This window comes from Labeo rohita, chromosome 19, assembly GCF_022985175.1.
Source record: "Labeo rohita strain BAU-BD-2019 chromosome 19, IGBB_LRoh.1.0, whole genome shotgun sequence".
Classification (NCBI taxonomy): domain Eukaryota; kingdom Metazoa; phylum Chordata; class Actinopteri; order Cypriniformes; family Cyprinidae; genus Labeo; species Labeo rohita.
The window spans coordinates 24,672,499-24,700,411 of NC_066887.1; the positions used below are offsets into that span (position 1 = coordinate 24,672,499).

The 27,913-nt window shown below is 36.6% G+C and overlaps 2 protein-coding genes across 4 annotated transcripts; one reads left to right on the top strand and one right to left on the bottom strand.

Moving 5' to 3' along the window:
• Positions 1-2,683: 2,683 nt before the first annotated feature.
• Positions 2,684-23,282, bottom strand: ago3b (argonaute RISC catalytic component 3b). Of its 2 annotated transcripts, none has more exons than XM_051136698.1 (19): positions 22,714-23,282; positions 15,946-16,117; positions 13,507-13,627; positions 12,837-13,045; positions 12,463-12,599; positions 12,045-12,179; positions 10,554-10,641; positions 9,492-9,639; positions 9,213-9,332; positions 8,959-9,081; positions 8,182-8,315; positions 7,907-8,091; positions 7,265-7,424; positions 7,085-7,175; positions 6,670-6,864; positions 5,154-5,288; positions 4,915-5,016; positions 4,548-4,747; positions 2,684-3,746 (listed from the first exon to the last, which is right to left on the bottom strand). In XM_051136698.1, the coding sequence occupies exons 1-19, from the start codon at positions 22,730-22,732 to the stop codon at positions 3,638-3,640; spliced, it is 2,583 nt and encodes an 860-aa protein (XP_050992655.1). In that variant the 5' UTR covers positions 22,733-23,282; the 3' UTR covers positions 2,684-3,637. The 2 variants fall into 2 exon arrangements, with proteins under 2 accessions (XP_050992655.1, XP_050992654.1); XM_051136697.1 differs by having other exon boundaries at positions 8,938-9,081; positions 22,714-23,280.
• A 739-nt stretch (positions 23,283-24,021) lies between these two features.
• On the top strand, positions 24,022-27,471 carry olah (oleoyl-ACP hydrolase). 2 transcript variants are annotated; one of them, XM_051136699.1, is made up of 7 exons: positions 24,022-24,124; positions 24,677-24,810; positions 24,957-25,095; positions 26,139-26,238; positions 26,524-26,693; positions 26,805-26,887; positions 27,015-27,471. In XM_051136699.1, exons 2-7 carry the CDS (start codon positions 24,681-24,683, stop codon positions 27,155-27,157), a joined length of 765 nt encoding a protein of 254 aa, XP_050992656.1. In that variant the 5' UTR covers positions 24,022-24,124; positions 24,677-24,680; the 3' UTR covers positions 27,158-27,471. The 2 variants fall into 2 exon arrangements, with proteins under 2 accessions (XP_050992656.1, XP_050992657.1); XM_051136700.1 differs by lacking the exon at positions 24,022-24,124 and adding an exon at positions 24,491-24,501.
• Positions 27,472-27,913: the final 442 nt, after the last annotated feature.

The following is a 27,913-nucleotide window of genomic DNA, read 5'->3' on the forward strand; positions in this document are numbered from 1 at the left end:
AAAAAACCTCAAGCAGCAAATACTCTAGGCTTGAGGAAAACAGTTCAGACACAATTCAAATATCGAGTTCAAGAGGACTTGATGCCTTCAGGCATCTTTAAATGTGCTTACGTGTGAATCGTTCTGTTTTATCAACTAAATGGAAATGTTTCAGGCGGTACCTTCATGTTTAAGTCAAGAAAAGTAATAAAGTGAGAGGACTGAAGGTTCATCCCTTTGTGAACTACATAATTTCGCTCATATAAATACCGTAGGACAATGCAGAGACACTCACAAACAACTTTCAAGACGAGACAAATCTACTAGTCAATAGTCTATTGCATATTAGCCCAATTTATATTAGTCACTATAATGATTAAGATCACTATTACCATCTTTTGCTTATCTTTCATAGACTTTGTTAGCAAAAATAATTGATGTGCATTATGCAGTTTGGTTATTTAAAAATATACAAATATACTTCTCTGAATTAAAAATGCTTTAAGGTATCCGCAGTCCAGCTTTAAGCCAAGGGGTGGAGAGTGTCGCATCACAGTTTTAGTGGGAGGTGCCATTTAAGCCACACCCACCGACTCAAATAGCCCGCCCCGTGCAATGCCCACCTACAGGACTTTATTTTAACGATTTATTCCGTGGCAACTTCAGAAGGCTGTATAAGCTGTCATCTAAAGCCAAACATGCATATGGGTGCAGGTTCTACTGATCACTCCCCTTATTCAAGTAAGTTCAAATGCTGGTAGCGGCAGAGAAGTAACAGTTCTTAACACATCGAAACAAATGAAAAAGAGCACCGAAGCCATTAACGCAATGGAGCTAAACTCCAGTTAACTCGCTAGGACTGACATTTCATTCAAACTGTTTGAATATAACCACGTATGTGGGTTTGGTCATTCGCAAACTGAATTCTCAAATTAGCGAGCTAACTGAACTTTTTTCACACACTGGAGAAAAAAAAAAAAAAAAAATCCAAACAAGACTCTAAAGATCAACATTTTTTCACGTGGTGAATCACTCCTTACATTAAAAATGCTAGAATTAGCATTAGCGACAGATTAGCGTAAGTTAACATCCCCGAATTACAGCACCACACCTCTTAGCACCTTGGGCGTTTCGCCAAATCTGAGACCGTACAGCTTTTTGTTTAAGTGCAGCAATGTATTTGTCAGTCATTTCTCATTCTCTCTCCACATATAAAAGCAGATGTAGTTTATGTAAAATAGCAGCTACACTGGTCAACACGTATTTGTGGCTATAGGGCAGAAAGACCACAGTGCCATTCACATTAAGGGTGATGTGAAAGTGTGCCAGAGGCCACAGAGTTAACAAATATAACCCTCCACCTATCCTACTACAATCCAAATGCCTTTAGTCAGTACTCTCTGCTACCCCTGTTTTCCGAGGCACATCGGTTTGGTCTGTGTGGAATGCAGTTGAATATAGAGGGGCTATGAACAAGCAGGAGTTTGAAGAAAAGAGTTCAAAAGAAAGGGTCTGAAAGTTCAAAAGAATGTTTGAAAATTTGAACAGAATGTCTGAAAATGTTAACATTCAACGTTTCAAAATAAAGTTTGAAAAACTCAAAAGAGAACATCCAAATGTTTAGAAAGAAAGTTCAAAAAGAGCTGTTGAAAGTTCAAACATTGAAAAGAATGTCTGAAATTTCAAAAGAATGTTTGAAAATACCAACAGAATGTTTGAAAATTCAAATTCAAAATAAAGTTTGAAAGTTCAAAAGACAATTTAAAAACTCAAAAGAGAGTGTCCAATTGTTTGGAAAGTTCAAAAGAAAGTCCAAAAGTTTAAAGGAAAGTTGAAAGTAAATGACCCAGGACTTGGTATAGTCAGTTCTACATTAGTTCAACTATTCAAATTGCCCTTAACAACAAAAAGACCTTAATAACAACAGTTTCAACAGCTAAATATCTGTCCAACCTATGTACACGCCACTTACTTTAAATATATATTTAAAACATACCCCAATAGAATTGCGTTTTAGGGATATTTCCTATAAAACAGGCACTTTGTCTCATTTGACTTTTTACATGAAAGGTTTGTCCAAGATCTCTTGACAGCAAACTGAGTCTTTTCCATAAAACATACCAATGAGAGTAACCATCTTCTCTGTAAACTCAACCCAGCATTCCAGTCGTAAAACACATGATCTATTACAATTCAAGTTCTCTTACACAATGCCACATACAACAAAACGTTTTTAAAATTAAAGTATTCACTCGTAAGGTACGGTTTGCATTGTATAATGAAAGTCTACGACAGAGCCGTCAATAATTGGCTTATTGCACTAAAAGGCTTATGGGACAGTGTTTGTCAGAGTTCACAGGGCTAAAATGTGAAATTAAGAAACAGATAAGTTAAATAGATCATTTACAGATGCGCTATTGACAATGCGAGCAAGCAACATTATAAAAAAGCTCACGAATGAGAATAAAATGTCTAACAGCTGTAAAGTTAATATTAATGGATGACGTAAACCTTTGAGTAGCCTTAGGTGGAATTATATGTGCACGCACATCCATCAAATGTGTCATGGTCACGCTCCGACTGATTCGAACGCTTGCGTTGTAAGGACACAAGAACCGAATGAGGCACAAAGTATTCAACCCACATACATAAACAGTCGACTATGTGGAAACTTGTTGCCAACCCTTGAGTTTCAAAGTTCATCTTTTGGTGATTCTGCAGTCTTTAGCTAATCTGTCACCTCTGCTAAATGAGCGAGCTGAAGAGAAAGCCGTCTGGAACCGCAAAGAACCAATGGTAGGCGCAACATTTTCCAGACAGCGCGTTGACTAGAAAGTTAATGTATCACAGAGGTGAAAGACTGTTGGAATTGGAAGAAAACTGGTGCCTCCAATGTTCAAAAACAGAATAAGACATGGAAACATGGAAAATGAGATTCCTGACTGATTGGAACAAAATGGAATGACATTTTAGTTGTGTGTTTTTTTTTTTGCAGATGCTAGATTTCATTTATCCAAAAAAGCATGATTTACTATTAAGCTACTTGTAAAACATCAAGAATGGTCTCAGATTAGCACAACAAATGTCCAGACAGTGGAGGACCTACAGTAAGATGTCATAGCAAACTTTGCACTGCCCTCTAGTGGCATTCCTCCAACAACCAACTTCTCCAAACCTAATACCTAAACCTAAAAGGTGGTCCAAAGACTAGTCTCAACTCTATTCGAACACACCTGCCAGTCATTTTTAGCTGAACCTGTGTGTTTGATTAGTTGCGAAACAAATCTCTGTAGAAGGAGAAATCTAGACGAGTAGGGCTCATCACTCCGGTCCTAGAAATAACACTGCCTCATTCGCTGATCTAGTACGAGCTGATCAAGCAAACCTTTTTAACCTTGGTTTTCTGACCTACATAGGCAAAATTAATAGTTAAACAGATCTATGAATCTAATAAATAATGGTATAGCTGCAATCTACATATTAAAAACAATCAGTAAGCGAAGCAGACTGGAAAGATTGGCTGTTTTTCTATTGCATAACAGTGCTAGTTCCTCCTGCAAGTTCTACATTTGGTTCTTTTTAGCAGCCTGTGATTGGGAGAAGCCCTCCTCCGCTAAGTGCACGATGACCAGCGACTGATAGGTCTGTGGTGGCTGGACTAGGCAAAGTACATGGTCCTCAGAGTGTCGTGATGGATCTGCACAGCTTTGGCCAGGGCCTGGGGGTCTCGGCCATTACTCTGGCCTGACACGTGGCTGCCTTCCGCACTGCGAAAAAGAAGAAAGAAATGAGCAGAGGCCTAAATTTACATTTGAAAAAAATCATTTTTCTTGACATACCAAGGCGATGTACACTACAATTCAAAAGTTTGACTTTTTTTCCCGGAAAGAAATAAATTAGCAATGATTTCCAATTCAAACAAACACTGGTCTTTTGAACTTTGCTCATCATAGAGTCCTGAAAAATGTAGCAGTTTCCACTGAAATATTAAGCAGCACAACGGTTTTTAAAATTGATAATAAGAAATGTTTCACAATCACCAAATCAGCATTTTAGAATAATTTCTGAAGGATCATGTGACACTGAAGACTGGAGTAATGTTTGCTGAATAAATTACATTTTAAAATTATTAAAACAAAAAAAATTGTAAAAATTTCAGTTTTCATTGTTTAAATAAATGCAGCCTTAATGAGCATTCTTCATGTAAAAACTGATTTAAAAGTATGCTTGTTTATGTTATGTTATGTTCATGTAAAAATGTATAGATACAGTCCAATTACATAAAATACCTATTTTATATGGTATTGCAACACAAAAATCTGTGATTGCACGAGTCCGAGTCTGTCTTTTAGATGGCTAGCTTGAATAATTCACACCTTCACTCTGAATCACTGAAATGCGAACACATGTTCACTCTGACAAAGAAACACCTGTGGCAACCAAGAATATGCAAAGCCTAATCAAATTAAAGTGATTGACAGCTTCTAAAAGCCTTTGATTTGAATCACACAGAACATTTCTACTTATAGACAGCAAGACGGCAATAATCTGGCCAGTAAATCCCTCACCTGTCGTGCTCTTTATCCACTAAATGGTAGCGGGCTCTAAAGGCCACTAGGTGGGCATAGTAGGCGGGCGCAGGGATGGAAACGGAGCGGGTACAGCGCACATATGTGTGGCACAGCTGGTAGGTCAAAAGCTGGAATTCATCGGCTGTAAAGCAGTTATCGTCCCACAGCACGTGGTAGTGCGAAGGTCGGCTTGTACCCTGAGTAAAAGAGGTTAAATAATCATTTGTGACCCTTTATTGCCTTTAAAGTTGTCCAAATGAACTTCTTGGCAATGCATATTACTAATTAAAAATTAAGTTTTTATATATATATATATATATATATATATATATGGTAGGAAATTCATTTCTGTATGTGTTCATACCTGTATTCCAGCATGGCTGCACAGATAAAAGTCAAATTCATAAGGATGGGTGATATCAGTGTCCACTGTGGTACCTGCTGGTATATTACCACTGCGGCCCACCTTTAAAAATAAACAAATTAAAAAAAAAAAAAAAAAAAAAAAAAAAAAAAAAAAAGTGAGTGTGCAGGTTATAAAAAAAAAAAAAAAAAAAAAAGTAAATGTGAGAAAAGCTTTTAGGAGACGTCTCTCATATTCACCCTCTCGGTGCGGTCAGCGCAGAAGAGACGAGTGTGGTGACGTTTCTGTACGACGATGTAGGTAATTCCTGGTTGATATTCCTTCTCAAGGCTGATACAAGCTTCACGTATGGCCAGCAATTCATAGTACAGCACCTAGAAATGAAGACGTAAAATACAGTTCAAGAATGCTACTGAATATGGCAGGACTGCACGATAATGAAAAATTGTAATGTACTGTGGCGCCATTTTTGCACACAATTGTATTCTATTTTTATGGGCCTTGAACATGGTAGCTGCGTTGCTGTCTATGCAGAGTCAAAAAAATGAAGGATAACAAAAGTGTAGAATGACATGAGGGTGAGTAATTAAACAAAAATTTACAGATAATGTACTCACCCCCTTGTCATCCAATATGTTCATGTCTTTCCTTCTTCAGTCGTAAAGAAATTATGTTTTTTGAGGAAAACATTTAAGCATTTTTCTCCATATAATGGACTGCTATGGTGTCCCGATTCTGAACTTCGAAAATGCAGATTAAATGCGGCTTCAAACGATCCCAAATGTGGTTGTAAATGATCCCAGCCAAGAAAGAAGGATCTTATCTAGCGAAATGATTGGTTATTTTCATAAAAATAAGATAAAAAGTTCTATACTTTTTAATATCAAATGCTCGTCTTGTCTTACTCTGCCTGAACTCTGTTTTTTTCCAGTTCATGACAGTTAGAGTATGTCGAAAAACTCCCATCTCATGTTCTTCCTCGACTTCAAAATAGTCCTATATCACTGTTTTACTTTTTTTGTTAAGGGTGTTTGATCTTCTTTGCATGTTCACTTTGCAAAGACTGGGTCTGTACTTCTGCAGCGATGTAGGATGATTTTGAAATGATTTTTGAAGTTAAGGGGGAAAATACGATGGGAGTTTTTTGACATACCCTAACTGTCTTGAACCAGGATTCAGGCAGAGCAAGACGAGTCGAGCGTTTAAGATTAAAAAGTATTTAAATTGTATTTTTTTTAATGAAAATAACAGATCGTTTCGCTAGATAAGACCCTTCTTCCTCAGCTGGAATAATTTACAACCACATTTGGGATCATTTGAAGCCGCATTTAATCTGCATTTTGGAAGTTCAAACTCTGGCACCATAGCAGTCCATTATATGGAGAAAACTCCTGAAATGTTTTCCTCAAAAAACACAATTTTTTTACGACTGAAGAAAAAAAAACACATGAACATATTGGATTACAAGGGGGTGAGTACATTATCTGTAAATTTTTGTTCTGGAAGTGGACTTCTCCTTTAATGACAGAATTTTCATTTTTGGGTGAACTATCCCTTTAAATGAAAACCAAACATTTTCATGATAAATAACCAGCTGGCAAATATAAAAGATGATTACGCTTCATTAATCAAGATAAATCACAAGAAATCGTGTTCACGATAAAAATCTGTTTTAACACCATTAGTGCTTATGAGAGTCTTTCGACCACATGCAGTGCAGGCTAAGGGAAGAGAGAGGGCGCTGGAGAGCCTCACCTGTCTGAACTGTCCCTCAGACACACCGTCCCTGTAGAAGATGATTCTGGTGGGTTTGTAGTGGGTGGACTTGTAGAACTGGATGAGCAGCTCCCGCACCATGGATGCCAGATCCTGAATCACTTCCTGTCTGGGCCTCTGGACACGGACGGTAGCGCAGTACCTGCTGGGGTGAGCGTCCATGCTGCCCACCACCTGATCAGAAACAAATTTGAAGTGGTAAGAAGACGGGAGATAAAAAAAATAATAAAGGTATTTCTTTGAAATAACCACAGCTGTTCAACAACAGTAACTTTCAGGTTTATAATGAGGACATGATTTTAGGTTTTGTAAATTAAATAACTTTTTTCTTCACAAATGTGTATGATGTGATGAAATGGTAAAGTATATGACATAAAAGGTGTGTATTTCTCACAGCTGCAATGGAGGGTTTCTTGCCGTCTCCTGCGGGCGGATGAGTGACATCGGCTCCCAGAAAAATGACAGGCTGCTGGAACACAGATGGGCTGAAAAACAAACAACAAATACACATAAACATTGTATCAATCAAAGAAACCGAGTTTTCAGTGTAAATAGGTTCATTTTATTCTCTTACCGCTGATGGGGTACCAGTATGTTGTTGATGCCGCCCAGTTTGACGTTGATCTTGAGACAGAGATTGGAGAGAGTCTGAGGGGAGGTTTTCACCACGTTCTTCACCTGAACGCACTGAGTGGCCATTCCCAAAAGAGTGTCTCCAACACGTTTCACTTCGGCTGGAGAAGAAGAGCACAGAATTTAGTGCAACAGTCAAGAGCTCACAAAATATAAACATTTTAGGATTTCTCTCATATAGTGGACTTCTATGGTGCCCCTGAGTTTGAACTTCCAAAATTCTGTTTAAATGCAGCTTCAAAGGGCTCTAAATGATCCAAGCTGAGGAAGAAGGGTCTTATCTAGTGAAACAGTTTTTTTTTTTTTGTGTTTTAAGACAATTTATATACTCATCTTGTCTAGAACCCTTTGAATCTGCATTTAAACTGCATTTTAGAAGTTCAAACTCACGGCCACCATAGAAGTCGACTATATGGAGAAAAATCCTGAAAGGTTTTCCTCAAAAAACAATTTCTTTATGACTGAACAAAGAAAGATAAATATCTTGGATGACAAGGGGGGGTGAAAATTATCTGTACATTTTTGTTCTGGAAGTGAACTTCTCCTTTAAAGACCAAATAAACATCTGTCCATATATAGTTACCGTAGACAGGAGTTTTCCCAGGCAATATGACGATGATGAGTTGGAGGCCAGCGTAGGTGTTTTTCAGGTGGCGGAACATGGGCTCCACATTATCTGCTCCCTGAGCATATTTGCAGAAACATGGCTGGCCCTGTATGGGCATCCCTGCATCCTTAGAGATCTTCCGCAGCTGGTCTGTAAAGCCCCTGCAAAAAGAGAAGAGAGGCACGTCAGTATTTCTGATTTAATTCTATTACTAAATGGGGCTTTGTTAATAAAGACGGAAAAAGCTTTACTTGAGAACTTCCTCTCTGCATTGTCTCTGAGTAGCAAAGCAGGCAATGGCCCACATCTTGATCTCCACACCAGTATGAAACTGCTTGCCTCTCATGTCCCACACTCCATGACTTGGGGTGGCTACTGTACGATTCTGTAACACATACAAAAGCTGTCTTAATTTGTTGAGATCAAATGTGACCCTGGACCACAAAACCAGTCATAAGAGTAAATTTATAGATTTATACATCATCTAAAATCTGAATAAATAAGCTTTCCATTGATATGTGGTTTGTTAGGATAGGACAATATAGTAAAAATATTGAGAATCTTTAAAGTTGTCCAAATTAAGCTCTTAGCAATGCATATTACTAATCAAAATGTAAGTTTTGATATATTTACGGTAGGAAATTCACAAAATATCTTCCTGGAACATGATCTTAATATCCTAATAATTTTTGGCATGAAAGAAAGATGGACCCACAATGTTACAAAATTCAAAATTTAACACATAAAAATGATAAAGGAAAATGCATTTTTCAAATGCAAAAGCAAGATATTTAAAAAGACATAAAAGCAACCGTTAAACACAAGCAACAATCCTCATTCCATTTAAAGACCCCACACAACAACCCACATGTAGACATTAAAATTAGTACACATTAAATTATAATATTAAATGTTAAACCTAAACTCAATCAATGACTAATCTCTAGCCTCTACTCAAACACAAACACAAACACATATATGTTGCATGAGTGAAAAGGAACGGGTACCATAAAGTGTTCAGAGCTCACCCTGCCGCCGTACTGCAGCATAGGGGCGGGCAGGACACGACCCGTCACCTCCGCCATCTCGTCCCGCACACGGAACTGGAACTCCTGCACGAAGGGATCCGAGTTGTAGTTGGCACTGCGCACCTACGGATTCAGAAAGATTTAGAATTTGGACTTGAAGAATTGCAGCCTGAACAATTTCCATAATTACAACATTTTGGTAGTCTACATACTTGTCAAATTACTGCAGCATCAGACATTGACACTGAACTCACCAGTCTGCTGATCTCCTCTTGTCTGTCCGGTGCTGAGCGGGCCGTGGCTTTGATCATGGTGGAGGTTTGGTTGTCTGTTAATTTTTTAATGCAGCGCTGGCCTGCCACAATGTTGCACACCTGAGTGATAGAGAGGTCGGTCAATTTTTCGAGACATCTGAAAAAAAAAACTAAATGTGCCATCTAATGTCTAGAAACAAATGTGTAAAACATTGAAGAGATGGTGGCTGTGGAAAGAAATGGTAGCTAATGTAACTGATTAGATATCTTGACTCTCACCTCCAAAGGCAGGTATGTGTGCTTCTGCTCCTGCCCCACTTGCAGGCAGGGCAGATGGGGGTACTTGAGCTGTAAGTTGTACTTTTCCCTGAAGTATTGTGCCACAGTTCTCTCCACGGTTTGTCCATTTTCCAACTGTAGAGGAAACCTGACAAAGTAAAACAAAAATTAAAACAAAAATTAATGGAGTGGGTAACTTTAAACAAAAAAGTATGAAACAATTCTGAAATGGTTTCTTCAGTTTTTGGATCTTAAAGGAATTGTTCACACAAAAACAAAAATTAGCTGAAAATGACTTAAGCTAAGCCCATTTAAGATGTAGATGAGTTTGTTTGTTCATCAGAACAGATTTGGAGAAATTTAGCAGTTCATCACTTGCTCACCAGTGGACCCTTCGCAGTGAATAGGTGCCGTGAGAACAGCTGATAAAAACATCACAATAATCCACATGACTCCAATCCATCAATTAAACTTATGTTAGGCAAAGAGCTGCATTTTTGTAAGTCGATATAACTTTAAACCATCAGTTATGGCTGAAATACATGTCCATAATCCATAATCATGCTTCTTCCACTTTCAGGTTCATCCCCTACTGTCCTCTCACATTGATATCCACCAACATATTTGTTTAGAAAGTTTTTAGACTGTTTTCACTTCAAAAAGTTCTGTGCATATTTCTGTGCACAGAAAAACCTGTACAAATTTCTCTCTTGATTGAGACGGGACAACTGGAGAAAGCAACATTATGAATAGGGGAGTCTGGAAGCAATGGTTTGAAGTTAAAACATCTCAATCACAGATTTGTTTCCTACAAGCATGCAGCTTTTTGCTTCACATCACAAAACAATTGATTAATTAGAGTCATGTGTGTTACTTGTAGATTACTTGTAGATGTGATTTTTTTTTATCAGCTGCACCCATTCACTGCAGAGGATCCATTGGTGAGTGATGTAGTGCAAGAATATAATAAAAACATCACAGATTTATTGACCTGTCTGTTATCTGAGACACCTCACATTATCATAAGAAATATGCAAGAAGACGCGTTTACAGTACACTTACGTCTGGTGGCTTGCTGGGCGGCGAGTAACATTACACACCCTGTACTTCCTCCGCATGGTGCCACAGTGGGTGACCTCAACCTTTAAACCTGATGAGAGGAGAAGATCAAATTTACACCACTATAGAGATGCAACTGGTCAGTTTACAGCTCAGAGTATTCTGACTATTAAATACAGTACACATTATGTTTCATCCCAAATTGCAAATTTAATATGCAAAAATTAAAAGTCACTTACACATCTTTGTGTTTCCATCAGGTTATTGTTGTTTTTTTATTAATATTTTACCCCAAAATGTACATATAAATATGTAGATGGAAACCTGGCTACCAATTTGTAATATTTACATTTATGCATTTTTAAAGTCTGCATTTATTTGATCAAAAATACAGTAAAAACATTAATATTGTGAAACAGTTACAATTTCAAACAACTATTTTAATTTATTTTAAAATGTAATTTATTCCTGTGATGGGATTTTTCAGCAGCCCTTACTCCACTCTATATAGTGTCTCATCACCATTCAGAAATCACTTAGGCTATGTTCATACTTGCCGTCTTTTTTGACAAGAAAAGTTGACAAGGGCGCTTTTTTTTTATTTAAAAAAAAAAAATAAATCTGTCAGCGTTGCAGCCGAGGGCGTCTTTTGTTGCTATAACAACAGCTGCAACAGAATGAATGTTGAGAAATTTTGAGAAAAGAGAAAGCCCGCTCTTGCGTTGGCTTTTGTTTTTATTTTTTGGCATTTTTGCCTTTATTTGATAGGACAGTATTTAGACAGGAAGCAAGGTGGGAGAGAGAGAAGGGGGGGCAGGATTGGGAAGGGTCTGCGAGCCGGGATTTGAAAAAGGGATGCCCGAACCCAAAGCGCAACGGTGTTATATGTTGGCAGGTTGCCCACTACAGGCTATCGGCGTCTTGTGTCGTATTTGACGTTAACAGGGAGGAGAATGTTGGTTCACAACAATAAAATAAAAGCATATCTACCGGCACCTTCTCCATTTTTTTCTTGTTGATCTTGTTGTTGACGACAGGTCTAGCTACTGGCTTGTCATTGGTCAGCTCTTAAAAAGGCACTTGATGTAGGGCGTTGTTTTTTTCAGAAAAGTTTAACTTTTTTCAACTTGAAAAGACACTCTGCAGAAAAAGACGGCGGCGGTGGCTTTTAAAAGTGCTCAGGACTTTTTTGAAAACACGGTTTACTCCATAGTATTATAATGTAAAGCAGACGCTGACAGTTTCAAAAAAGACGCCACGTGTGAACATGGCCTTATGTGCTGATTTTGTGCTCCTGCTCAAAAAAACATTCTCTCTTATTAGAGATGTTGAAAATAGTTGTGTTATTTTTTTAAAACTAAAATGTTCTTTCAGGATTCTTTGATGAACATGATGCACATGAGACCAGAAGCCAAACCCATAAAATGTACAAATGGCCATGCCCACTCTTACAGGAAAAGTAAGGTGGATAGAAACTATTCCATTCATACAAACCTTTGATCTCTTTGGTGAATTTGACTCTATGGGAATCAGTAAGAGGTCGAGGCTGCTCATCGATGTTGTGGATATCCAGAACCTCACACATGAACTGAATCACAGGCTGAGCTTTGTAAAACGCCGTGGCAGACACTATGGAGAAAATAAAACATGGTCAATGTTACACCAACTGTTACTTAAATAAGTAACAATTCATTTGTAAATCAAGTCAGGGTAAATCCCCCAAAACATAAACACCGTGATGCTTTTTAAACTTGGAGTATCTGTTTCTCTGACCAATGACTGATGGAAGAATGTCAATAATGGCATTATTATTTTGCTATTATTTGATCTTTTTCTTTTATCTGATCTTTTATATCCACTGAACAACATCTAGATCATGCAACTGGATAATTCAGTTAACACTCTGACTTACCATCAATGTTCAACATCATCTTCCACATAGCTGGACGCACTGATTGGTGGAAGCCAAACCACACCTCCCTCCCCCCACCCAGTGGGTGATCATAGCCCTCAGGGGAGGAGAAAAAAGATCGTCCCACTGGGGTGTACCTGAAGTGAGAGAAGACAAACACAGCTGTAACCTTCAGAATAAACATGTGCACTCCTAAATGATCCTCATCCAACGGCTTACTGTTTATGCTACATTAATCTACGACAAAACATTTTCAGTCTCATTTTACTAGTTATGGACTATATCGTTAAAGACATAATAATCACTTAATGCTTTTCTAATTGTATTAAATGCCCTTTATGATCAGGTAAGAGTACTCATGGGGAACTCATTACCTCATAGAGGGCAGATGGCGCATAACAACATCTACAGCATGTACGGGATTGGTGCTGATTGGCTTATCCAGGTTCAGAGGATCAGGTGTGCTCCTTCCAGTAAGGACCTCATGCAGCAAGTGCCAACTGACCAGTGACACAAACTTAATGGTGACCTTGAACAGCCTGTCCTTCCCACCTTCACCTGGCAAGGTCACATCCAGGTCCACCTACAGATATTACACAAATTAGCACATAATATTTAATGCAAATTTACAAAATGTTATTCAGTCATACAGGTTAAAATAACAAAAGACATGGTCATGAAAAATATTAGATGTTCCCATATATATATATATATATATATATATATATATATATAATTCATAAATTTCTGTATTTTCACTGCATTTAATCAATTTAAATTTGTACAATTTATACAAGTTATTTTAATTAATTAATTAATTAATTTGCATTTTTACACTCATTTCTTTCTATTTTTTGATTATATGAAATGACATTGTATTTTCCTAATTTGTGTCACTACTTATGTCCATATTTTTAAGGTATTACTAATAATACGTAATTATATACAAAAATATAATAATCAAATAGACGTATCAAGGTTTAATTACTGTAAAGTACGCTAAGGTACTTTCCACCAACTCTGGTACCCATTTATATGTCTTACCCCCCCTGTGGCCACTGGTAACGGTTGGGCGGTGTAAAGGCTTCTCTTTCCATCATAGACTGGTCTTCTGTCCCCAAAGATTGTCACCTTAAAGTGCTGCACCATGGAATCCACCACCTCCCTAGAAGCCATAACAGAATGGGTCATAATAGAAGTTGTCATAGGTTTAAAGGAATAGTTCATCCAAAAAGGCCAGGCCATCCAAGATTTAGCATTACACTACTTGCCTACTAATGGAGTTAATGGGTGCTGTCAGAGTGAGAGTCCAAAAAACTGATATAAACAACACAAACATCCACAACATGATTCGAGTCCATCAGTTAACATCTTATTAAGTGAAAAGTTGCGCGTTTGTAAGAAACAAATAATTAATGCATTTTAACTTTAAACTGCTGCTTCTGGACAAAATACCAATATAATCCATAATAACACTTTCTCCAATAAAAAATGTAAATATTAAAGTAAACTTATAAATGGTGCTTGATCTGTACATATTTCTCTCTTGATGTAGAAAAAATTGACTTTATTTTGCTAGAGAAAGCAATATTATGGATAAGGACTATGTTTAAAAATAAAAACGTCTTATTGATAGATTTGTTTTCTAAACACACGCAGCTTTTAATTTTACAAGACATGAAGACTGATGGACTGGAGTCGTATGGATTATTGTGATGCTTTTAACAGCTGTTTGGACTCTCATTCTGACGGAAACCATTCACTGCAGAGGATCCATTGGTGAGCAAGTGATGTAATGCTAAATTTTTCATTTTTCATTAAGTTTTCATTTTTGAATGAACTATTCCTTTAATGAATCTAAACAAGATTTTGTTTATTTTGTTTTCAGTTTGACTATACAGACTGATTAATGCACAGGCGTTTTGTGGTGGAAAAAAAGTTACAACAAAATACAGTTAAAGTCAAAAGTTTACATACATCTTTGCAGAATCTGCAAAATGTTAATTATTTTACCAAAATAAGAGAGATCAAACAAAATGCATGTTATTTTTTATTTAGTACTAACCTGAAAAAGATATTTCAAATAAAAGATGTTTACATATAGTCAACAAGAGAAAATACTAGTTGAATTTATAAAAATGATGCCGTTCAAAAGTTTATGCTTGACTTTTAACACAGTGTTGTTACCTGAATGATCCACAGCTGTGTTTTTTGTTTAGTGATAGTTGTTCATGAGTCCCTTGTTTGTCTTGAACAGTTAAACTGCCTGCTGTTCTTCAGAAAATTCTTCAGGTCCCACAAATTCTTTGGTTTTTCAGCATTTTTGTGTATTTGAACCTTGTCCAACAATGACTGTATGATTTTGAGATCCATCTTTTCACACTGAGGACAACTGAGGGACTCAAATGCAACTATTACAGAAGGTTCAAACACTCACTGATGCTTCAGAAGGAAAAAGATTAGGGTAAATGTGACTTATTTTGTCTTCTGGGAAACATGTAAGAATCTTCTGTAGCTTCTGAAGGGCAGTACTAAACAAAAAATATATAATATTTAGGCAAAATAAGAAAAATGTACATATCTTCATTCTGTTTAAAAGTTTACACCCCTGGCTCTTAATGCGTTGTTTTTTTCCTTCTGAAGCATCAGTGAGCGTTTGAACCTTCTGTAATAGTTGCATATGTGTCCCACAGTTGTCCTCTGTGTGAAAAGATGGATCTCAAAATCATACAGTCATTGTTGGAAAGGGTTCAAATTAGGGCTGTCAAACGATTAATCACATACAAAATAAAAGTTTGAGTTTGCCTAATATATGTGTGTTTACTTTGTGTAATTATTCTGTATATAAAAATATAAACATTCATGTATATATTTATGAAATATTTACAAGTATATGTATTTATTATAATTTCTATATAATTTATATTATATATAAATACAAATATTTTGTACATAAATAACAAATATCTTTTAAATATATACATTAATTTCTGTGTATTTATATATACACATAATAATTTCACACAGTGCACACACGTATATTAGGCAAACTCAAACGTTTATTTTGTATGTGATTAATCGCGATTAATCGTTTGACAGCCCTAGTTCAAATACACAAAAATGCTGAAAAGCCAAAGAATTTGTAAGACCTAAAGGATTTTTTCGGAAAAACAGCGGGTCGTTCAGGGCAACTGTTCAGGACAAACAAGGGACTTATGAACAACTATCACTAAAAAAAAAAAAAAAAAAAACCACAGCTGTTGATCATTCAGGTAACAACACAGTATTAAGAATCAAGCGTATGTAAACTTTTGAACAGGGTTGTTTTTATAACTTAAACTATTATTTTCTCTTGTGGACTATATGTAAATGTCTTTTATGTAAAATATCTTATTCAGGTCAGTACTTAAAAAAAAAAAAAAAAAAAAAAAAAAAAAAAACCACAGACTGTGTCAGTTATTATAATTGCTTAGTGTTTGGCACCTGTTAACACGCCGAGGGCACTTTTCGGGCTTGATGTCCACCTCGTACAGGTAGACATCCATTTTGGGGATGTCCACCTGGAAGCAGTTGGCCAGCAGCTTGATGGACTTCCCCATGGTGCCATAGCCTGGCCTCCGAGGTACGGAGAACAGGGGCGCAGCCCCAACGGCTCCTGTCATGAAAATCAGAGGGGATTTCCATCAGTATTAGTTTTCAAAAATGTACTATATCAGATAGACTCTCAAAACCAGTTATTACCGAAATGAAAGGGAAAACCAAAAAACAAACAAAAAAGAAAGAAAGAAAAAAAACAAAAAAAACAACTTAAAATCGACTAACCGACACGGTCATAGTGCCATTATAATAATCCTGGCATTTAAACCAAATCAACCTTCACACAGGCACAGAACATTACTTCTCATCTGTCAATATTGACATTTCATGGAAACATGATTAATATCTGAATTAATAATAGTAAATCACCAGTGTAATTCTTGACACTGACCTTTAAACAGTAAATTCTATTTGTCTTATCAGGAAATTTCCTCTAAATGCCTACTCAGTGGAAACAACATAACTCTCAGCATCATCACACCACACGCACTATCGATAACCCACAAGCTTTCATACGTGCACACTATTGCATACCTGGGAAACAAATAAAACAAATGCAGTGTTGGCTAAGATTTGACTTTCAATTTGACTTGAACATACAAAAGCACACTTAGAGATATTTCTGACATACATTTAATATAGGCATACTCAGTGTAGTTAAATAAAAAGGTTATTTTTTGAGAACATCAAGAAACATGGCAGTTGCAGTTTCTTCCTGTTGTGAGACAAGTGATTTAAAATGACATTAGACAAAATTTGAGTTTGGTTAACAACATTCTTCAAAATATCTTCTTTTGTGTAAACGATGACAAAATTGTAATTTTTGGTTGAACTATCCCTTTAAAGATTTCAACTAGACCTCACATTTAAAACATTTTAAAGGGGTCATCAGATGCCAAGTTCACTTTTTCATGTTGTTTGAACATTAATGTGTGTTGGCAGTGTATGTACTCCCGATCTACATATATCCGTCTATGTTCGCGCAAATCATTCATGATCCAGCTTCACTTACAGCAGAAGTGTGTATAAGCGTTTTTTTATGAATCTTTGCCATCGCCTTTCCTTCTAACACGGTAGTTAGGAAGTTTAGCGGCTAAACGCAGCTAAATGTGGCTAATGTAAACAAGATCGTCTTTCCACAGAGAGGGAACATTTAAAGGAACAAGCCCTTAGAATGAGATGATTTTTGCAGAGCTCATTCTGACAAGGTAAAAATGGTGTTGTTTTACAAAACCATTGAGAATTTTTATTTAAAGTATATTAGAGACTTTTCATTAAGACCCTAAAGAATCATATCAACTTGTGGAAAATGGGCATCCAATGACCCCTTTAAGTCTTGTTAAATTTACAGCACTGAAAGTTTTAAGATGACTAGAATCTCTTCACTGGCAATAAGAGTTCTGTAACCATGCAAATCCACACGTCCAAATGAACACTGTTTTGGTGTTGCCTTAAATGTTGAGTCTATGTCATTCTTTTTCTTTTACTTTTCTGACATCACTTGTCTCTTTTCTTGCATTGAGTAGCATATTGCGTTTTCACATCATGTCAGAGTAGGCGAGACTGTTACTGCTGTTGTAAAGATGCTTTAGTGGGGGTTTACAGAACAAAACTGTTACTAAGAGAGGTGTGCAAGGGGAATTCGACTGCAACTGCTTCTTACACTTCCCAGTGTGCCGTTGCTATGCCGGTGGCACTCATGTGGCTTCTTTTCACCATAGCAACAAAGACTACACTAACAACCAATTAAAGAAAGAACAGCTGTCTCTATATATAGACACAGGTACAAGTGATCTTTGTAGAGTAAATGCACATGTGTGAACTACAAAAAAAAAATTTCACCATTGTACCGATCACACACATTCATGCCCACATGAGTCCTTTTTTCTCACTTCATTTGAAATCCCTAGCAGTTTCTTGACATCACAGACTAAGAGGAACTACAGGTTTGACAGTGATGTGGTAACATACACTCAAATCGGTTGGAAAGGCTTTTGTTGGTCTGGTGCTTGGAGTGTAACGCTCACTTAACTGGCAAATAGGAGACTGGCACATTTACAAGGGTTACACTCATTCAGGGACTGAGACACATCTCCTTTCTCATCATTTAATTATTTAGAGCTAGTCAAGCAAAAGAATTTAAAGATGTCTGATACTGTTTAGACAGACAATCTTGCACTATATATGGGCTTCTATTAAAGGAGAAGTCCATTTTCAGAACAAATATTTACAGGTAATGTACTCACCCCCTTGTCATCCAAGATGTTCATGTCTTTCTTTCTTCAGTCAATAAGAAATTAGGTTTCTAAGGAAAACATTTCAGGAATTTTCTCCATATAGTGGACTTCAATGGTGTCCCCAAGTTTGAACTTCCAAAATGCAGTTTCAAAGGGCTCTAAACGATCCCAGCTGAGAAAGAAGGGTCTTATCTTTCTAAACGATCTGTCATTTTCGAACAAATTGACAATTTCTATACTTTTTAACCTCAAATGCTTGTCTTGTCTCGTCTCTGCAATGCGCATGTGTAGTCTGTGTAATCCGCGTCAATACCGTTAGGGTATGTCGACAAACTCCAGTCTCGTTTTCTTCTTCAACGTCAAAATGGTCCTACATCACCACTTTATCATTTTTTTGTAAAGGGGATTTGATCTTCTTTGCATGTTCACTTTGTAAACACTGGGTCGGTACTTCTGCAGTGATGTAGGATGATTTTGAAGTTGGGGAAGAAAGCAAGATGGGACTTTTTCGACATACCCTAACTGTCTTGACCATACTGAACCGTTAAAAAAAAAAAAACGGTTCACACAGACTTAGACAAGACGGGCATTTGAGGTTAAAAAGTACATAATTCGTCAATTTGATAAAAAATGGTTGATCGTTTTGCTAGATAAGACCCTTCTTCCTCAGCTGGGATCGTTTAGGGCCATTTGAGGTACATTTAAATTGCTGCGTTTTAGAAGTTCAAACTTGGGGGGCGCCATTGAAGTCATTATATGGAGATAATTCCTGAATTTTTTTCCTCAAGAAACATAAGTTCTTATCAGTTGAGGAAAGAAAGACACGAACATCTTGGATGACAATGGGGTAAGTAAATTATCTGTACATTTTTGTTCTGGAAGAAAACTTCTTTAAAGGAGTTTAAATGCAGCTTCAAAGGGCTCTAAACGTTCCCATCCGAGGAAGAAGGGTCTTATCAAGCGAAACGATCTGTCATTTTTTCCGAAAAATAAAAATTTGTATACTTTTTAAGCACAAAAGCTCACGTAGCACAGGCTCACGGATGGGCGTCCACGGGACATTCTTGAACGGTTTGCTCACTTTGATGTTTTAATGTGACTCGTGAAGAACAAGTCGTTTTTGGGAGTGATTCGTTCAGTCACGCATGCACAACATCCTACTAGGATCTGTACAGGAATTAGTTCTTTGGGTTTTTCAAGTCGTTCGTTCATCCATCTTATGGGGCTGTCATGTGACACTGATTTTGCTAAAATTAACGAAATGACTCGAAAAAAGATTAGTTCATTTTGCTGAATGAGATTCAAAGGTCCGAGTCGGTAAAATGATCCGAACTTCCCATCACTACAACAAATCACGTCTAAGTTCATCGTCTGTGTACTCCGGCTTAAAAAGGTAGAGTATGGTGAAAAACTCCATCTCATTTTCTCCTACAACTTCAGAATCGTCCGACACATTGTATCTTTTTGTTTGAAAACAGCGTTTGACCTACTTGCACTTTCTTAGTCTTTGCCCGTTCGCTTTGTAAACGCTGGGTCTGTAGTTCCGCCTAAATTCCGCGTGACCTTTCGACATGATTCAATAGTACATCGTGAACGTGAATGCCAGAACCTGTGCTACACAAGCTTTTGTGCTTAAAAAGTATACAATTTTTTATTTTTTGAGAAAAATGACAGATCGTTTCACTAGATAAGACCCTTCTTCCTCAGCTGGGAGCCATTTGAAGCTGCATTTAAACTATATAAATCCTGAAATGTTTTCCTCAAAAACCATAATTTCTTTACGACTGAAGACAGAAAGACATGAACATCTTGGATGACAAGGGGGTGAGTAAATTATTTGTAAATTGTTGTTTTGGAAGCGGACTTCTCCTTTAAAGAAGTTGTTCATTTCCAGAATTATATTTTCCTGATCATTTACTCACCCCATCCAAGATGACAAAACTGCAAAGAAATTCAGTGTTTTGAGGAAAACATTCCAGGATTTTTCTTCAACAGTGGCTAATGGGTTGAAGGTCCAAACTGCATTTTCAATGCAGCTTCAAAGGGCTCTACACAATCCCAGCCAGGGAATAAGGGTCTTATCTAGCAAAATGATAGGTCATTAAAAAAAAAAAAAAAAATATATATATATATATATATATATATTTACATACATATACTTTTTAACCACAAATGCTCATCTTGCACTAGCTCTGCAACGCATTGCGTAATCACGCAGGAAAGGTCATGCACAGTTGGTTCTTCGTCTGTGTACACTGTGTGGTTAAAAAAGATAGGGTAGGGTGAAAAATTTCTCCTCCAACTTCAAAATCATCTGGCATCATTGTTTTACCTTTTTTTGTAAAGGGCTTTTGACTTTTTGCACATTCGCTTCGTAAAGCTAGTGTAAGACAAGCATCTGTGGTTAAAAAATATATAAATATGTATGATTGTTTCATGACTGAAAATGACTGATTGTTTGCTAGATAAGACCCTTATTCCTTGGCTGTGATCATGTAGAGCTCTTTGAAGCTGCACTGAAACTGCAGTTGGACCTTCAACCCACTGATCCCTATTGAAGTCCACTATATCCTTGCATGTTTTTCCTCAAAAACCTTAATTTCTTTTCAACTGAAGAAAGAAGACATAAACATCTTGGATGACATGGGGTGAGTAAACTATCAGGAAATTTTTATTCTGGAAGTGAACTTCTCCTTTAAAGACAGATTTATATATTCTCAAACATGGCTAAATGCATGTAAATATAGCCATTGTTAAATTGTCAGCACTGATAGCTGTCTCTGTTTTGCTGATTAACAGAAGTGGTCAGATAGGCTGGTTATAAAAAATTTGGTTGTTTAAAATATGTTTATATTCATCAATAAAGTGGAACAACTTACTTTTTTTTATTATTATTATTTACAATGTGCGAATTTTACAGGAACATTTCATCAAATGAATTTTTATAGGCAAAATATAGGGGAAGGGCATTCTGATCTAATTATGCAAATAAAATTGTTATTTGGTCAGCCAGTTAGCCAAAAGTCTACTATGTTAAAAGTCGGGTAGGCGATTTCAGAAAGGCAAGCAATAGCAGGCTAGCTCAGACAACATAAGATCCCACCCTTCCTCCTAATCACTCTCCAAAGCCACACCTCCTCCAAAGTACATGAAACAAATTTCATAAATTGAAAGCAGGGCTTTACTCTTAATCAAATCATGATATATCCTTTCAGATTATAAAAACAGAATTCAGAAAAATTCTGTTATTTGGTGGACCTAGTAGAGAGCCAAAAGTCAACTATTGTAAAGATTTTTTTAACAAAACACTAACTTTTCTTGAAATGTCTATAATAAAGTGATAAACAATGATTCGATTAAGTGCTCAAACAGTACTTTGGTTACCTTCTCAGGCGAATGCGCTTCTGTTGGTGAGCATCTTACGACCTGGTACTTGTATGTAAAAAGATTAATTTTTGCACACTGACTTAGTAATCCATTGCCATTTTAAATCGTTACCACTACCCTTGAAACCGCAAAGTTATACCGAAGACTTTAGATATGAGCAGGTTTTCAATCACCTAAAATGAAATAAAATTTAGTATGAACACTTTTTATTTTATATATCTTAACAGGTACAGGCCAGAATAAGTATGGTGTTTATACACGTTATATATATGTTTTATTACATTACATACACGTTTATATTAGATACCGTTGCTATGGTTACCTTCTCAAGCGAACGCGGCGAGTGTATGTTTACCGTCTGGTACTTGTGTGTAAAATTAATATGGACTTTAAGATCTCAACCTTTTCCTTCCTTGGGACTACTAAAGTTGCCAGGCCCCCCAAAAGCCCCGATACACATTATCTCGGCATCTCTATAAATCCTGAGGAATCTACAATCCCTAAAACGTCACAAAGGACCTTCTGGTTAAACACAAAACGATTTCCACCTCATGCGTAAGATCGTTCAGATTGATAAAGCGGTGATTCAGTGACAGTCGTCATGGCAACGGACAATCAGAAACTCCCCCCTTCCCCCGCTACAGGCTCCCACCGGCAGTTTGCGGACTGCCGCACCTGACGCACGCAGCACCTGTGCGTGACAGCTGTGCTACAGTGGTGTGACGTCAGCAGAGCAAGTGAGTCAGGATCTTCCACACACCGCGTATGATAGCCAAAAAAACCCAAAACCCTAACCAAACCCTTACGCTAATTTGGTTGCTACGCCCAAACATACACGAGCAGTAAAATGGATCTAAAGGTTATTCTTATCTCAAAAAGCAGTTCTTAGCAACTCACCAAGGACGTTTGCTAAGCAATGAACGTGTGTTGTGCTGACGGTGGACGTAACAAAGTTAGACCGAGCCGATACGTCACAGGTCGGAATAGACAAGAATCCTTAATCGGTCTGAAAACATCGAGAGCAACGTACCTGTAGTTCCGATTTCCATTCATGAGGTCTCTGTCCGGATTCTAGCCGGCTCCAGGGGATCAAATACCGGCTTAAAGTGTTTGTTTAAACCCGTTGAATATCCTCCGCAAACCAAACTACACCCCGGCTCCTACCGCGGGTGTCGAAGCGGGCCGCTCGGAGGTTCTGCTCCGGTCGGAGGTCCAAACAGCCAGCACCAAGTCAGTCAACCAAAAGGCACGAACTCCCCACGGTGTCTCCTACCGTATGCCGCAGATCCGTAATTGCTACCAGCTGACAAGCCAAAAGACGCCGAAGGAAATATTTTTAACAGCCGTCGCGAAACAGAGTTTGTCAGGAGCCTCGAACCATTCGCGGTGTCTTCTAAAGTGACAATCTCATATAATTTAAAGACACACACACACACAGATATTAAGTTTATAGACGAATATCCGCGGCCGAGTCGAAAATGTGTCTTTTATTCCAATCGCTTTAGTCCGAGTTTGCCAGCGGCCGTTGACGTCTCATCGACTCTGTCGGTGTGTTACCGGTTTGCCTTGGGTTTACCATCTCTATACAGTCAGGGTGTGTTGCCAGATCTGTACAACACAAGCAAGTTGGTCTAATAAAACTAACTCGGAACATGCGGCTTGCGTATCAAAATCAGCCTAAAATAGCCAATTTTTTAGCCTAAAGTTTCTCTATGTTTCGGGTCACTGTAAAACTGAAATATTCCTCAAACATGAAATCGCCTATATTTATAAACAAAAACAAGCCTAAAAATTTAAAATGCACGGACATGGCAACACTGAATCAGGGAGACCCACAGGAAATACCAAACGCAGGAAACACCGTCACTTCCTATAATGTAATTTATTTGATCCGCCTTTGATTGTTAATTAATGAGTAGTGTAAGTACATAAATGACATGAACTCTCTATAAAAATGTTTTTATTGTGAAGGGGAAAAAATCTGTTTGTATATATGTATATATATTTAAATTACAATTGATTTTAGATCAGTAAATGATAATATTCTTCTCATTGTTTTACAACAACAAATCCTCCAATGTGTTAATTTGCTCTGATATCATATTCACATGAAAAAAGAGACATACATCCTAAATGTCAAATATTAGTGCTGTATTTTATGTTAACCTTAAAGATTGTGTACTTTATTTTAATCACATTTCACTTTGAAATAGCGTTTGTCTTTTCTCTGTTTATTAGTGCTCATCTTTGTGGTAGTGTCTTACATTTTTTTGTTTTAAACATTGTAAATAGAAAAAAACAAACTGTAATACAGGTAGAAAAAACTATTTTAATACCACCACTGTACTGCAAACTATGATCTACAGATGGCAGAAGTGTGCTTGGCATGTATCTCATTACCAAAGAAGAAGACTGTACAGGATATATCCTGCACTGTAAACGTGAGAACAGTATCTGGTGGTTTTGATTAATCCTTTTGTTGTGTTGATGTAATTTCTATGGTGTAAAACAGAAATATCAATCAATTTAAATTAATTTTCTTTTTTAAATCATCTCATATTAAAGATTAAATAATCTGGGCACTAATCAATGGTTTACATATTGAACATATGTAAATAACTAGCTGCATAAAGTCGTGAACGTACGCCAGAAGGTTGATGAACAACAAAAATCTCAAACCCTATTTATATGTGCTACTATATTAAGATTTGATTCTATAATACATGTGATTGATTAAGCTAAAATTCAGCTAAACCAGTATTGAGATCAATAACTTAACTTTTGTGTATCTCACTACCACTTGGAATATTCTCTCCAGGTAAACAAAAGGACTGTACATTCAGTTATTTTTTTCATGTTTCTTTTCTAATCTTCCATATGCACTGATAGCATAAGCACTGATCGGACAGTCAACAGTATTTCCTTTAGGTATTTTACGAATGGACATTTTTGCCTAGGATTAATTATTTTTAATTCATGGCATAATGTTTCAGAGGAATGGATAAAGTCATAACCTGTTTCACCAAGCGCCCAGATGCTTCGGTCCGTCTCATCTGTTTTCCCTGGGCAGGTGGAGGCTCTATCCATTATGCCCGCTGGGCCAAAACTCTCAACAACTCTATTGAAGGTAACTCCCCTACTAAAAACAAACAAATACATTTAATATTAATTGTATTTGTTTACATTAATTGTATTAAGTACACATTTTTAGTTTCATTGTTCATTCAAAGGTAGTATATTTTTAGTTTAATGTAATTGTTCGTTTATTTTCAGTGTACTCAGTTCGACTGCCAGGTAGAGAAGGGAGAGCCAAGGAACCATTTTTTCAAAATATGCAGGAAATCATTGATGAGGTCATCGGTGTGCTTCTTCCACAACTCAAAGAAAAACCATTTGCACTCTTCGGACATAGGTTTGTAACACTGTTGCTAAAGTAGCAGGACATTATGACAGATTTTAAAAAGTGTATATAAAATTATATGGTTTTAAATTATGTACACTACCAGTCAAACGTTTTTGAACAGTAAGATGTTTTTTAAAGAAGTCTCTTCTGCTCACCAAGCCTGCATTTATCCAAAGTACTGCAAAAGCTTTAATATTGTGAAATATTTTTGAATATATTTTAAAACGTAATTTATTCCTGTGATCAAAGCAAAATTTTCAGCATCATTACTCCAGTCTTCAGTGTCACATGATCCTTCAGAAATAATTATATTATGCTGATTTATTAGTTTACAAGAAACATTTATTAGTATTAATATTATCAATATTTAAAACAGTGAAGTATATTTTTTCAGGATTCTTTGATTGATTTGACATTTATCTGATCTGAAATAAAAAGCTAACATTATACACTATACCATTCAAAAGCCTGGAGTCAGTATAATTTTTACTTTATTATTTTTTGGGGGAAAGAAATTATAGAAATTAATACTTTTATTTAGCAAGGATGCTTTAAACTGATCAAAAGTGATGATAAAGACAATTCTAATGTTACAAAATATTTCTATTTCAGATAAATGCTGTTCTTCTTTCTATTTATCAAAGAAACCTGTTTTCAACATAATAATAATAAAAATGTTTTTTTGAGCAGAAAATCAGAATATTATAATGATTTCTGAAGGATCATGTGACTGGAGTAATGATGCAAAAAATCAGCTTTGAAATCACAGGAATAAATTACATTTTAAATTATTTTCAAATAGAAAACTGTTATTTTAAATAGTAAAAATATTTCAAAATGTTACTGTTTTTGCTGTACTTTGGATGGAAAAAAATGCATGCTTGTTGAGCAGAAGAGACTTCTTTAAAAAAAAAAACCTTACTGTTCAAAGACTTTTGACTGGTAGTGTATACGTTGATGTGTAGCGGTGAATCATCACAGTCAATATAAAAGGCAAATATATACCTTTTTATATAAATAAATAAATACCTGTTCGTTCGCAATTTCTGTAGTTTTGGAGCTATGACCTCCTTTGCTTTTGCTGAGCATGTAAAGAAGGTCTACAACCTTGAGCCGATCCACGTGTTTCTCTCTGGAGCATCTGCACCATATGTAAGTGTGATTTGTTCTGTATGTTTTCATATCTTTCAGTTGTAAACAGCCAGAAGGATTTGTCACATGAAAACAAATGCAGAGCATGATCATCTCACATATTATACACAGTGACTTCATAAGCTTAAAAAATGTTAAATCAACATATAAGTGGTACTTTCATTTTATGTGTTTTGCAAAGGTCAGATATTTTATTTATATTAAAAAAAGACTATACTTGTTTGTGCAAATATATTTAAATGCCTATTTATGTTTATGTAATAAAATTATGATTTTTTATGTAAGTCTGAGGCAAGACTGCAGGCACCAAGAAGAAGCCATCTGTCAGATCAGGAGTTTCTTGTGTGGGTCACTTCTATTGGAGGCACACCACCAGAATTACTGGCCAATGCTGAGCTCGCCAAACTCTTCTTACCTGCGCTGAAAGCAGACCTCTGTGTAGTGGACAACTATAGGTGGGTTCAGAAAAGAAACAGACAAACTTAAGTGTCTTTCCTTAAAGGGTAAGAAAACATCAACATATTTGTCATGAAACAAACTTACATATAATACAATATGTCTGGCAGATGTAGCAGACCATCAACACCCTTTCTGTCATGTCCAGTATCGTGTTTTGACGGAAAAGAGGATGTACCCCATGACTTACAAGGTGAGTCTGACAGATAAATGGTTCAGTTTTAACTAAAACAGTGTTGCAACAGCATGGTTCTTTTTTGTCACCATTTACAAGCTAAATTTATGTGCAGTTTTTGAATTGTGTCTCTTCTGCTTTACAGCTTGGAAGGACATGACAAGTGGTGACTTCACTGTGCAGATGCTTTCTGGATCTCATTTTTACTTGAAAGAAGAAGCAAATGAAAAATATATACTGGACCACATCACAAAACATCTTGAGACGGCAGAGATGGACTATCTGTAGAAACTCTCTTTCATTATTTAACAGCAAACGTGATAAGTTTATGATATAACAACACATGCATTCCTAATTCATATTCACACATTTTGTGTGCATGTGAGAAAAATAAAATAGATACAAAAGGTTAAACCAAGTAATGCCAAAAGTAATCATTCCATTAACGGTGCACTGAAATATTCCCCTGCTGAAAAAAAAAAAAAACCAGCTAAAACCAGCCTAAGCTGGTTGGCTGGTCATAGCTGGTTTTATCTGGTTTCCCAGCCTGGCTAGGCTGTTCAAGCTGGCCTCCTGAACATTTAAAGAAGTGTCCAAAACCCCTCTAAAACCAGCCTGCTGACCAGCTAAGACCAGGCTAGATGACCCGCTAGTTTTAGCTGGGAGTTTTTTTTATTTCCAGCAGGTCATGCCCTATTTTGACCAATAAAGCATGAATAACCTAGATGTATACAATACAGTAATTTTAGAGGGTTAAAAAATGTATTATGAAAATAATTATCAAGTAATCATACCCAAAGCTGTAAAAATATATAGCTAAACTAACTGTATAAAATAAAACACTTGGATGGTTGAATGGAAAGGGGTGGGGGCAATTAACATTTTTAAATAAAATTTGTATGTAAATATGTAAAAAGTGTGAACAGTGTTGTGGGAATTTGCCTTAGCTTTGCTAATCTGTTACTAAGGTATTCAGAGTGTTTTTTAAACGTTACTGTGGGATTTTTAGGGTCAAACTAAGTCAAATTCCAACCAAAGTGATTC